This window comes from Podarcis melisellensis, assembly GCF_964234715.1.
Source record: "Podarcis melisellensis genome assembly, chromosome: 8".
NCBI classification, from domain to species: Eukaryota; Metazoa; Chordata; class Lepidosauria; order Squamata; family Lacertidae; genus Podarcis; species Podarcis melisellensis.
Genome location: NC_138540.1, coordinates 31,213,518 through 31,226,158, shown reverse-complemented (window position 1 = coordinate 31,226,158; position 12,641 = coordinate 31,213,518). Strand labels below are relative to the sequence as shown.

Genomic DNA, 12,641 nt, shown 5'->3' with positions numbered 1-12,641 from the left:
TACAATCTGATCTATAAGTTAAGGAGCATAGACTGAAGTGAAATGATTGTGGCAGAAACAGAAGCTTTGTGAGCTCATGCATTGCTCCTGTATCGTGAACTGGCCCAGGAGCTGCAAAATGGGCAGGGCAGATGTCTCAAGCCGCAAAAGCAGGCTTAACTGGAGCTGTTGTGCAGGGAAGTTGACGAACTGGGCTGTAGATATTGTGCTGAGCAGTGCTGTTTTTCTAGAAAAAGAGGTGCCCGGACTCACCATGAACGTCTCCCTTGTTCTCATATAATGTCTATTGTGCCCACCTAAGAGGTGCCGGAACTGAGTTGCAGCAAGTTGCGGCTGAAAAAAAGCCCTGGTGTTAGGTATGATGGACTTAGTGGCAAGCTGAATAGCTTTCACCCACCAACATCAGCCAACCCATAAGGCATCTGAAGGTTTGGTAGCTTTGTAATGGGATTGTAAGGGACTGAGTGAACTTGCCACATCTGTCCTGCAAAGGGTTCGATGTAGCTGTGCCAGGGTTAGCCAACCTGTATCCTGGGTGAGAGAGGTCCATATTCTCTAAAGCATGGGTTGGCAAAGTAAGGCCCGGATGTAGCCCATTTGCCTTCTAAATCCAGCCCACGGATGATCCAGGAATCAGCGTGCTTTTATATGAGTAGAATGTGTCCTTTTATTTACAATGCATCTCTGGGCTATTTGTGGGACCTGCCTGGTGTTTTTATATGAGTAGAATGTGTGGTTTTATTTAAAATGCATCTCTGGGTTATTTGTAGGGCATAGGAATTCGTTCATTTTTTCCCTAAAATATAGTCTGGCCCCCCAAAAGGTCTGAGGGACAGTGGACTGGCCCCCTGCTGAAAAAGTTTCCTGACCCCTGCTCTAAAGAATGTCCTTCTGGGGTCCACATGCCTACAGTGATTAGGGCCAAGGGCAAAATGTGATGTGACTTGTAACCTCACACAGTAGGCTACATTTGAGGCACAGATTACAGGTTTTCTAAATATTCTGACACAGCTGCCAGAACCTGGCATGGCAGCCCATTTCCCTTCCTCAGTTTGTTGGTTTTGCATCCCCTAAGTCTGTCCGAATCAAGTCCAAGATTCAGGGTTCCCTTGTAACATGTAAAGAAGATGTAACGTTGCAGTGAACCGGTTTGCTTTGTCTGCCTGCCTTGCTAGCCCAATGTCCCGTCTTCGCATATGGAAGCTGCAGTTCATGTATGCTAATGAAGATTAAAATGGCAGCTCGTGTGGTTTTGTTAGACTGATACGTGAGTGCCAGTAAAAGTTTTCCATTAGCATATAAATGTCTCCGTTTGTTTGTCTATGAGCTCATTCATTCTCCTATCTTTCCTTGCTATCAATTTTGTGCAAAAGTGGAAACATCCTGAAAATCATAAAAGTTGCCGTAATAAGTCTCGGGATTTTTCTCCATGTCAATTGAAAGGAGATGGAAGGAGTTCTCTAATCCACGGAGGAACCTGCCAGGGCTCCTTGCTTCTCAGAACACTAATAATGCATTTAAGAGGCATTGCGTATCAGGATCTGATTTGGTTTGAATACACAGCTCTGCAAACGATCTATTTGCTTCCTCACAAAATGTTGCTTATAAACCCTCTTCTTTACAGTCAATCTTCCTGGAGGTTTAAAGGGGAGATATAACCTCCATTTCATTCTGTTCCCCCCCTTTTTTTCAAGGCAGCCTTTGAATATTTGCTCCCTTGCTCTTTAAATGCGAAAGTTCACAAAAACTCCCGTGATTTATGTATAGATTTCCGTCTGCCAACACCTGGCAGATGAAGGAGCCTCCTTAAGCTTCAGTCATAAACAGCAAGTATACAATTTAATTTTAATGTGCTCGTTAGTCGTAGCACATATCAGATATAATTGTGAACGCAACACAAAATTATAGCAAAAAAGACAATTTTAATGCGGCTGTAGAAAAAAGAAAAGAAAAGAAAGAAGGTTATATGAAGAGTCATATAATGGTGCCACATTGTCAACAACGGAAAAGGGGGCACAGAGGGTGCGATTCTGGGTCTGTGCTGTTTACATGCCAATATTGTACACATAGATTCTCATATGGTGTCAGCTGTCAGTTACTTCTGCAAATTAACTGCCAAAAATGGAGACGAACAGAATCACTTAGTGTGCTGGTAACCACGGGTTACCTTTCATATGCCTAAAGATAAAACTGCAGTATGAAATCTTGGGAGAATAATTAGGGAGAACAAAACAGAAAGTTACCAACTGAAAAGAAGAGAGAGAGAGAGAGAGGGAGGGAGGGAGGGAGGGAGGGAGGGAGAGAGGTGGAAAGGCATTCTACGATAGGAAATAACACAACCAAGAGTGCATATAAATAAGTGGAAGAGGGTATATCACAGAATGCCTCGTAACTTTTAAGCAAAGTATTACAGTACAAACATTTTAAAGGCTTTTTTTTATCAATGTTTATGAAATACAGTACAAGGTTTTTTCCCCCCTTCAATTCTTCCACCCCCAAATAGATTTAACCCTTTGAGCACTGAGTTGATTTTGAATTTTTTCGCTTTTGAATTTTTATTATTATTATTCATTTTACTAATAAATACCTTTAAAATTCATGTTGTGCAAAATTAGGTGTAATGCACGTCAGTCCGTGGCTTCGTTTATCAGAATGCTTCTTCTTTCTTTCTTTCTTTTAAAAAAGGTAGCAAACAACGAATAAATATGTATAATTTAAACATGAACCTCTATCAATATAGATGTACTGTATAGCAAAAGGAAAACAACCATACTTTGCTTCAAGAATAATGTTTTTCTCTTTTTTGAACACTTTATAAATGCTATCGAGTGTATCTTTTCATATAATTTACATTATTCAGATGTTAAAAGAAAACCTTTTGACCTAGAAAAGAAATATACAATATTATTTTATATATTTATATATATATTTATATATTTATAGGTACCACTTATACTTGGAGCATATTAGGTACAAAAAAATTCACCCTTGATAAAAATGTTGAAGAAGAAGAAATGACATTGTCCACAATCACATTTTCCATATGAGGATTCTGAAATCTGTACAATATATATATATATACATCGACGTTTCAATGTGAAAATAATATAGCCTGAAAGTTCACGATGGGTGCCACCCCTGCGGTTGTGGGGGTGCGATAGATAATTCCAACGAAAGGCATATCCAGAAGGAGCATCCTATGGTCCCCATTTGGCACAGTAGCCTACAACCAGATTCACAAGACACGTCCCAGAGAAAGAAAAGTAGCTCTCTTTGTGGATAACAGCAGATGGTGTGGCAGGGCTCCACTGCTGCTCTGACTTCTGCCCGACTGAGTCTCAGCACCACACTGGGACAGAGAAGAGGAGGGCCTTGGTGGTGGTGGTCAGATCAGTGCAGTGTAAACGTGGCAGAGCGAATCCAGGGCTCTTGCAGCCTGTTTGCACCACACCGACCTTGCCACCGGTTTGCCCCTTCTCCACTCCATCCCGATATGCCGTAGCAACTCAGTTGGGTGGGGGTGAGGTGAGCAGCGTAGCAGCGCCACTCCATCAGTTGCTGCCTGTGGAAAGTTCAAGCAAACATCACACAAAGCCAAGCTGGGAGGACTGCTGGTCCACACCAGCCATAAGAACTAAGGGAAGAAAGGTCAGTCTGGGCGAAGACAGGCTGAACAATCTGGACTATGGATACTGGAAGTGCTGAAACAAGGTATCGGATCCCTGAAACAGAAGTGATTTTGGACATCACAGGAAATGCCACCACCTAGCTGCTGAAGCAACTTACGCATAAAGCTGGTAGCAATTCCATGCAACAGCCAAAGGGAAACTCACACAGGAGAAGCTGGTCTGCATTCTCCAGGTGAATCCTCTCCTTCAAACATTAACCAGCCAGATAGATGCACAACCAACTAATGGACTGTGGCACGTCTTGTTCAAGCCCATTCTTAGATTTGCTTGAATGTCTCCTCAGCTGTAAGGGGGTTGTTGTTGTTGTAAAAAAGGAAAACATATACATACTTCATTAATATAATAATAATTATTCTTATTTTAAAAAAAACCAAATTAATGCAAAAGTGCTTCAAAGTACTCAGAGGGCTAAAAATTTACAGGGTGAGAACGACCAGCACACTTGAATCACCATGGAAAAAGTGCACTAGAATTAGTTAATAAATGCTTAATTAAACTGTCTTGTTAATGCATGCAGCTCAAGGCATCGGAGGGATGCACAGCAACTAAACCCCAATTTACACAAAGTTCCAAACACTTACCACTGCGTTTTAACCTTCATATTTTACCAGTAACAACAGCTGATTATGCACCTCTATTAAACACTGTACAGTTATACAACGAAAGAGAGAAGTCGTTCAGGCCAAGAGTGACACCCCAGAGTTAAAGTAAAAATTATGTGCCAAGAACAGAAACTAAAAAGGGAGCTTTAAGGCGGGTTTTTTTGTTTGTTTGTTTGTTTTGGACAGTTTTCCTCAAAGCCAAGTACAATTGTCGTTGTGGTTTGGGTGTGTGTCAAAAGCAAATGCTACTGCTTTTCCAATTCACACACATAGAGAAGATGGTCCTCTGGAGACTTCCCGTGTGTTTTACTGAGATGGAGCTTAACGGCATGCTTGCTTGCAAAAGTCCTGTTGCAAAGTTTACACTGGTAGGAGGTCCCTATTTCTTCCTCCGGCGAAGGTGCCAACAGTTTTTCAGAGGGCGGCTTTGTTTGTGCTATCTGATTGTTAATCTGTTCACTGGACAGTTTGGACAAGTCTCGTAGCCTAAAACCTAGATGCGATTCAAGGTGACTGATGTACGTCGAAGGAGTTCTGATTTGGGAAGCACAGTCGTTGCAAAAGAACACCGGGTGCCCAGTGTCCAAATTTTTAAGGAACTTTGTCCCCCCTGTCCTTCGGAGCTGGTATTTCACATTGGCCAGCCAGTGGCTAATAGTGGTCATTGAGAGCCCCGTAAACCTGGAAATGTGCATCCTCTCCTGAGGGCTCAAGTCCGACATGATGTATTTCCCCTCTGATGTCTGCCGCAAGCTGGCTGCAAACTGTGCCTGAAGAATGAGCAAATGCTGAGGGTTCCAGTTGGACTGGCGCCCCTTCCTCTTCTGAGCCGGGGTCGCCTCTTCCGGTTCCTCTATTGTAGTCCCGTCAATGTCAGATTTCTCAGAGATGCTGGAAGGCGTGGAGGATTTTGATGTGTGACTTTCTGTCAGGTTCTTCAGCATATCAGAGATATCTGACAAGGCATTCTCGCGTAGCGGCGAGTTTGACATGAATGACACAACCGCAGATGTCTTTGCCGTTGTCACTGTAGATGAAGAGGATGCTGAAGACACCGATGTGGATGACAAAAGCGCTGAACCCAAAGAGCAGCTTTTGTCACTCTTCCCTTTCGTCAAATCTATGGGCTGGTCATTGTTGACGTGATAAAAATAACGGTCTAAGTGGTCTGGCTTCTTGGACTGCAGAGGTGGGGTGGCCACAGCTGCCTTTTCTGCTAGGCTGTTGCTCATTTTAAAAAGCATGCTCATTGGGTCAAGGGCAGGCAAGGAAGGCTTAGCCGCCTTCCCAAGATGAATATTCATGACAGACTGCAATGCACTTAATGGGTTTACAAATGGCTGCTCTGGAGGGTGGTCGGTGATAATAGCTGTGCTGCTGCTCAAGGAACTTGTGATGGTCTTGACAAGCTCCTTACCATTTTCCACTGGTTCTCCTGTTGGGCTGTCCTTGCAGCTCTCCCTCTGTGAAACAGGGCTATTCTGTTGGCTTTTGAACCCAATGTCATTGGAAGTGTCCATCTTGAGGGACTCGCTGACTTCGCTGCTACATGGAGAAGGTGTTGCTCTCTTCATCGGAGATAGCTTCCCTGCTTCAGGCTCCTTCATTTTCTCTTCAACTTTGGCCACTTTCTCGGTTACTTTCTTGACCAGCTCTTCCATGGCATGGAAGTTGGTTTTTGGCACAGGGGACGTCTGACTGCTGGGCGGGGACACCAAGGGTTGGCTTTTCGTTGGCGATACTATTTCAGCATTTCCAAACATCGGCTTCAAAGGAGTACTTTTCCCCGACGAACCTAGGGACAACTTCATCATGTTGGGCAGCTGGTAGGCAGCGTGAATACTGGGATAGCCACCCCAACTGGGTGTGCCATTCTGGGCTTTGTTAATAGCTGACGTGACTGTGTTTTCTAAAGATTTCAAGATATCCAGTCCCCCTTTGGGACTCTCTTCCAAGTCATTTTCAGTCAAATAATGATATTTTGAGGAGATATCATATTTTTCCTCATCCTCACTTGATTTTTCCTTGTCTTTCATCTTCTCATCAGCAATGATTCTGTCCTTATCAACTTCTTTCTTTACCTCCATGTTTAATTTTGGGGAGATGCTAGAGGGTGTGTTGGAAGGAGACGTGAAGGTGGTGGCTGCCAGGGGCACGGACTGTACTTTCTCATCAAGCAAAGCCGTGATCGTTGGCGTGACAGGGGCCTCTATGATAGGCTTCCCTTTCTTCATGGCAGAGTTGGTGACCTTAATGAAATGTCCTGTCACCATCATGTGGGCAGTGAGCTCCTGCAAAGTATCATGGGAACTCCCACATTCCATGCACTTAAGAATTTGAGATTTCCTTGCTTCAAAATGCCAAGCATAGCTGGCACCGTTCTGGTGTCCATAGCGATTATTCGGTGTGATGTAAGGATTGGAATTCTTTTGAAGTGCATCACTGGCATCAGAGATTGTTGCTTTTGGTGTCCCACCAGTGGAGTCTGGAGAACTTGGAAGTTCTAGCTCCAATGATGTTTTCTTTCTTGGGGCTGGGATTATTTTTGCTGCTACAGGGGTTACGGGTTCCTTCAGAGGCACTTTTTGGTAATGTTTTGTTTTGATCATGTGCACACTCAAGTCTTGAAGTGACTCAAATGAATGGCCACAGTACATACACTTTAAGACTTTCTGAGCATCTTCTTTCCCTTCCATTTCGAGCAAAGAGCGCTTACGAGGCTTGGACCACCTTTTAGGGTTATTGTTATCTGTTTCGTGGTTGTCATCCCGGTAATGTCCTGTTTCATTCATGTGCACCGTTAATTCCACTAATGTGTCATAGGCAGCGCTGCAGTCTTTACAGCGGAATTTACTGGCCCCAGTAAATATGGAGCCATAAAGTTTGCTGCTTTGTCTATACAACTGGACTGTGCTAAAAAGGCTAGGCTCAGGAAGGATCCTGTTCTGCGAGACCTGCTGCAGTGTCTTTGCCATGGCCGTCTGATGCCAGTCAAAGCTGCCGCTCCCACAGCTGCTGCTGCTACTGCTGCTGCTGCTGCTACTCCCATTGTTCTTCTCAGAGGTTGGCTGGTGGAGATTCAAGTTCAGGTTGGACCAGTAGGAGTTGGAGAGGAAGTTATTGTAGACAGCTTTCATCTGCTCCAAGCTGTCCGAGACAACAGACTCCTCCAGCTGGATGGAGACCTCTTTGCTCTCCTCCTCATTCTTGATGGAGCTGCTTTCAAAGTCGGCCATGCGATCACTGGTTTCGCTGATGTGCGACTCGCTGTCCATCTCATGGCTGGAAAACTCGGCTGCTGGAGAGTTCTGGTAGCTCTGGCAGTTCTTAGTGAAGTCCTTCTCCGGACAGGCGTATTTGGCAGAAGGTTCTCCATCGACCACGTTGTCATCGGGTTCTAGGTCATCTTCTGCCATTGCTGCTGCCTTCAGTTCATCCGAAACGTAAGCTAGCAGGGTAAAAAAGAGGAAGGAAAAGCAGAGAGAGAAAACTGGCGTTAGCAATTGCTGGTCTCGTGTTATATATTAGCAGCTGGCATATTTCACTCAAAGAACCACATTTATTTATTAAAATTAAACAGTTAAAATTTAGTGTTTCTTCCAAGCAAGAGGAACGGGGGGGAGAGAGAAATCTGCTCTTCGAACATAATTTGCCACCTTATTCTTCTCAAGGGGCAACAGCTTGAAATTAAAACTAAATTTGAAATTAATGAAGCACATTCTGGAGGTGGCATTCATTTCTAAAGTAATAAATTACTTGTATCAACCTCAGAGACAGCAGTTCCTGTCTGTCAATTAATATGTCTTATGCTTCTCCTACCCCTAATGTATTTCTTAACAGACAGATTCACAATTTAAATTAAGCCAGATTTTTTTTTTACTCATTACATTTTTGAGAACCAATCTTTAATAAAACATAAAAACATCAATAAAGGAAAAAATCTCACAAACAACAACAACAAAAGTGCCTCAATTACAAGAAAATTAAAAGCTCATATTTGCATGTTGGGGCTGCTTAGAAAGGCAGGGATTACATTGTGAGGGCTTAGCCGCAGAAGGCGTTTTGAGCCCAGAAGCAGCAACACATTCAAACCTTTTTATATCCTCATTTTGCTCTGGGTTTTGGAGTTCTGAATTTCCTGATACTTTTTCCAGAACGTAAGCCATGAACCATTAGAGCCCTCCATGCTCCCAGTTTCTTAATTTCTAAATTTTGTACAAATTGCCACACCTTATTTTTGTGATTGCATTTTTATTATTGTAAGCTGTTTTTATCCCCCCTCTAAATAAATAAATAATGTTGTTGATTTGTTAGCAAAACAAAAAATGCAAGGAAAATTTATGGTTCACATTTTTTATTCTTTGCTTTCTTTCTTTTTAGGTTATGTTTGTTGCTTTTTTGGTTTAAACCGTTTTTCATATTGTGTTTCAATGCCTTGGGACCTTAGGGTGAAGGACAAGTAATAAATTATGATTATGATTATTAATTATAGTAAGTATTAGGTACTTACTAGGTAAGTAATAGGAAGTACAAGAGTAGTCAACAATCAGTAATAAGGGCTTCCTGGAAGACTTGAAGTCCTGAGTTTCTTTTTTCTTCTTAAATAGGAATTAATTTTGGATAGGGAAAAGCTAGGAGGGGACATCAGGTGAATCAATGTGGAGATATTACCCTAACAGAGATCCAACATCTCTATTACTTGTGCTACAAATGTCCAATTACTATTGCAAAGACTTCTTGACATGAAGCAAGAACAAGGAGAATGACAGCAGAAGCGAGATTGGGAAAATTTGTATGCTGCTCTTATTCTTCCAGAATAAATATATACAAGATCTTCCAGTGGACATTACAAATGTCAAAGTGTTTGCTCTTTAGACTACTTTGTCAATATTTACTCGCCATAAGCTACAGGGGAAGCCAACAGAGATCCTGCACTGTGTTTTCTTTCAAGGATGAGAAATGGTGGTCTGAGGTTGCACTAAGGTTTTCGGTGACTCAGGTGGCTATTTAAAATCATAAAATTTCCTTCTCTCATACTACGAGAACTTGGGGTCATCTAAAGAAGCTGAATGCTGGGAGATTCAGGGCAGGCAAAAGAAAGTACCATATTTTTTTCTGTATTAGACTCACTTTTTCCCTCCTAAAAAGTAAGAGGAAATGTGTGTGCGTCTTATGGGGCGAATGCAGGCTGTGCAGCTATCCCAGAAGCCAGAACAGCAAGAGGGATTGCTGCTTTCACTGCGCAGCTATCCCTCTTGCTGTTCTGGCTTCTGAGATTCAGAATATTTTTTTTCTTGTTTTCCTCCTCCAAAAACTAGGTGCGTCTTGTGGTCTTGTGCGCTCTTATAGAGCGAAAAATATGGTGCTTTCTCACACAGCGCAGAGTTGAAACTATGAAACTTGCCCAGTGGTGGCCACCAATTTGGATGGCTTTAAAAGAGGATTAGAAAAATTCATGGAGGAGATGGCTATTGATGGCCACTAGCCATGACTGCAATGTTCTACCTCTGCTGTTGGAAGCAGAATGCCTCTAAATCCCAGTTGCGGGAAAAGTGCTGCTGTGCTTGGGCTTCCATTTGTGGGCATCTGGTTAGACACTGTGAGGACAGGAAGCAGTGCTAAATGAGCCACTGGCCTGATCCAGGAGGCTCTTCTTATGTCCTTATGTCCTGAAATCCCACCAGCATGGGTGTGCTGGCTGGGACTGTTGGGAGTTGTAGTCCCACACCTCGGAAGGGCACCAGGTTGGCCAAGGCTGCCATAAGAGATCCCCAGTGGAACAGACCAACTGTCCAACTAGTTCAGCATCTTGTTCCAAAGTGATCAAAGAGGTACTTCTGGAAATCCCAAGAGAAAGGTTTGAAGGTAACACCTCTCCACTGTTGTTGCCTATCCAAAACAGTTGCTACTCAGCCTCTTGATAGATCTGTTCCTCATTAATTTAGCCAGCTGACATTTCCACTAGGCCTGCCTCCCTGCCCTGCTGTTCTTCACAACCAGACAACGCAACCAGGGAAAAGATATGCATTCAGATATCTTCAACTATTTTCAGACTCAAATCATAGCAAATGAGACGTGCTACTCTACATATGTACAGGTAGTAGAATCAACGGATTCTATAATTAGGAATCTACATGGAATCCCCATGTTGGAATTTGCAAGAGTATCAGAAGTGTATTGAATACTGTGTATGTATGTGTGTGCTTGGTTGGGTGGGTGGATTGCAGGGAGACTTACCCCAAAGACTGATGGATTGATAGCAATGCTTTTTACTCCGTTCACCAGAAACATCGGGAACATTAATTTTGAATGGGTTGATTTGATTCATGCTTTACAACTGCTGCTAACTCCTGGTTCTTTTGTATGAAGTCTTTCTGAAGCCAGCAGAAATGTGAGTAAGTCACATTAACTGCTTCACTGCCCTGAACCCCACCACTCTAAGAATCCTTCATAGCCTTCTTCAGGAATTAGGTATCACACATTCGAAGGTTATACAGAAATGGTCTACAAGCACCTAGTCCCACACTTGATGTTGCTGTCCCCATCTCCCCCTGCTCATCCCATCATGCCTCAGTCTTCCACACATTGAGCAGAAGTTCTGTATTCATCTAAACATGTGTGGTCTCCTCCTTGGGAACTTCTACCCAACACATGGAGGTTGGTGTGTGTGTGTGTGTGTGTGTGTGTGTGTGTGTGTGTGGAGTTGGCAGGGAGTGGCATGCAACACATTCCTCCTTCTCGTTGTTTCAAAAGTCTCTCCACCAAGCACTCCTTTGTCCCCTTACAATATGGCTTCCATCCTTCACACTCCCTAAACCTGCCAACATTATATTGACTAGTATCATTGTTGTTGTTATTGTTAATTAACTACCCTTCACTCTATGGTCTCAGGGTGGGCGACAATAATAATAACAACATGCTATCCTTCTATACAATCCCACCTCTCCAAGTGACCTTCTTGATATTTATGGCAGGATTCAGGCACAAAAACAGTTTATTTTCATGTCCAGGTCTGAGTCAGTTCTCAAACCATGCTTTGTTGGGGGCTAAAAAGTCAGTCTGAAGCCACCTTTCAAATCACAGTTTGCACTAATTGGAATTTGAAAGATCATTGACAAACCACACTCCTATGATTGGGGCAGCACCCTCAAACTCAATTCATGTTTTTCCATCAGGCTGCTTCGGCAGGAAAGATGAGAAGAAGGCCTTGTTCCAACAGGTCTGCCAAAAGACCAGCTCCATCAGGTAACTCCTACCCTAAATTGTTTCTGTGCCAGTTGGTCATTATAAAAGCTACTATTCAAGAACTGGTACTTGAGTTTGCTTCCCTCCCCCTTCCCTCCTTGTCTCCTTTCCCTTGTGTGTCATTTTTACATAAATTGTAAGCTTGCCTGCTTGTTTTACCTGATTGTACATAAACCACTCTGGGAGCCATTTTGGCTGAAGAGCAGGGTGCAAACACTTTAAGTAATAATGGCAGCAAAAACACCACCACAACTGCCATTAGACTCATCCAGCAAAGCCACCTGTTAGAATTGAAGGGAGTTGTAGTCCAACAACATCTGGAGGGCTCCAGGCTGAGTGAGGGCCAGTATTCATTTCCAAGAGTCTGCATCATGGAGAGCTGGGTGAACTTGAGAAGCTCTTTTCACAAATCCATATGCAAATCCATATTTGGATATGTGTTTAAATGCATATTTTATCACAAAATTTTAATGTGTATTATATCTCAATGTATGCATTTCTAAATATATTTTAGCCTAAGATACCCTACAGTTTTACATAAATCCAGTACATTTTCAGTCGATAATGGCACTGCAAAATTCAGAGAAGTGTTAGAGCTTTAGATTGCAATCTGTATACTAGTCCAGGAACTGAAATTTCTCCTCCATCCTCATCTCCAAGTCAAGTTGCTTCTCCTTTTCCAACATTGCAAAAATAAGGCCCTTCCTCTTCCCTGTCCACTTGGGAAAACATAATAAAATAGAATAGAATAAAATAGGTTCATGCTCTGTATCTCCTATCTTCTTCTCTCTTCCACTGCCCCATCTTAATTCTCACCTCTCTCCAGACCTTTCACTCTGATGATAAAAATCACTCCTCTCATAGCCCAGGGCATGCCCATCATTAAAATTTCCTTCCTGCCTGCTCCCAGAACTGCCACAAATTTCTCAACCTTCCTTTCGGAGCCCTCTGTGGCCTTGTTCCCTGCCACCTTCAGACCTAGAACGCCTATTACCTCTTCTTTCAGCTGTACCACATTCAACCATCTAAAGGTCTCTTTTTTCCTTTCCAATGGAAGCGACAACAGAATTGTGAGTCTTCACCAACTCTTCCTTTCAAACTCCTC

At 42.9% G+C, this 12,641-nt stretch overlaps 1 protein-coding gene across 2 annotated transcripts in view; it reads right to left on the bottom strand.

Annotated features, from left to right (window-relative positions):
* Positions 1 to 1,902: 1,902 nt before the first annotated feature.
* The window catches only part of TSHZ3 (teashirt zinc finger homeobox 3), a 115,403-nt gene continuing 104,664 nt past the window's right edge, over positions 1,903 to 12,641 (bottom strand). For both annotated transcript variants that reach the window (XM_081924006.1, XM_081924007.1), the window contains exon 2: positions 1,903 to 7,739. In XM_081924006.1, the coding sequence (XP_081780132.1) occupies positions 4,537 to 7,739 (3,203 nt within the window). In that variant the 3' untranslated portion in view covers positions 1,903 to 4,536. The remainder of the gene's footprint in view (positions 7,740 to 12,641) is intronic.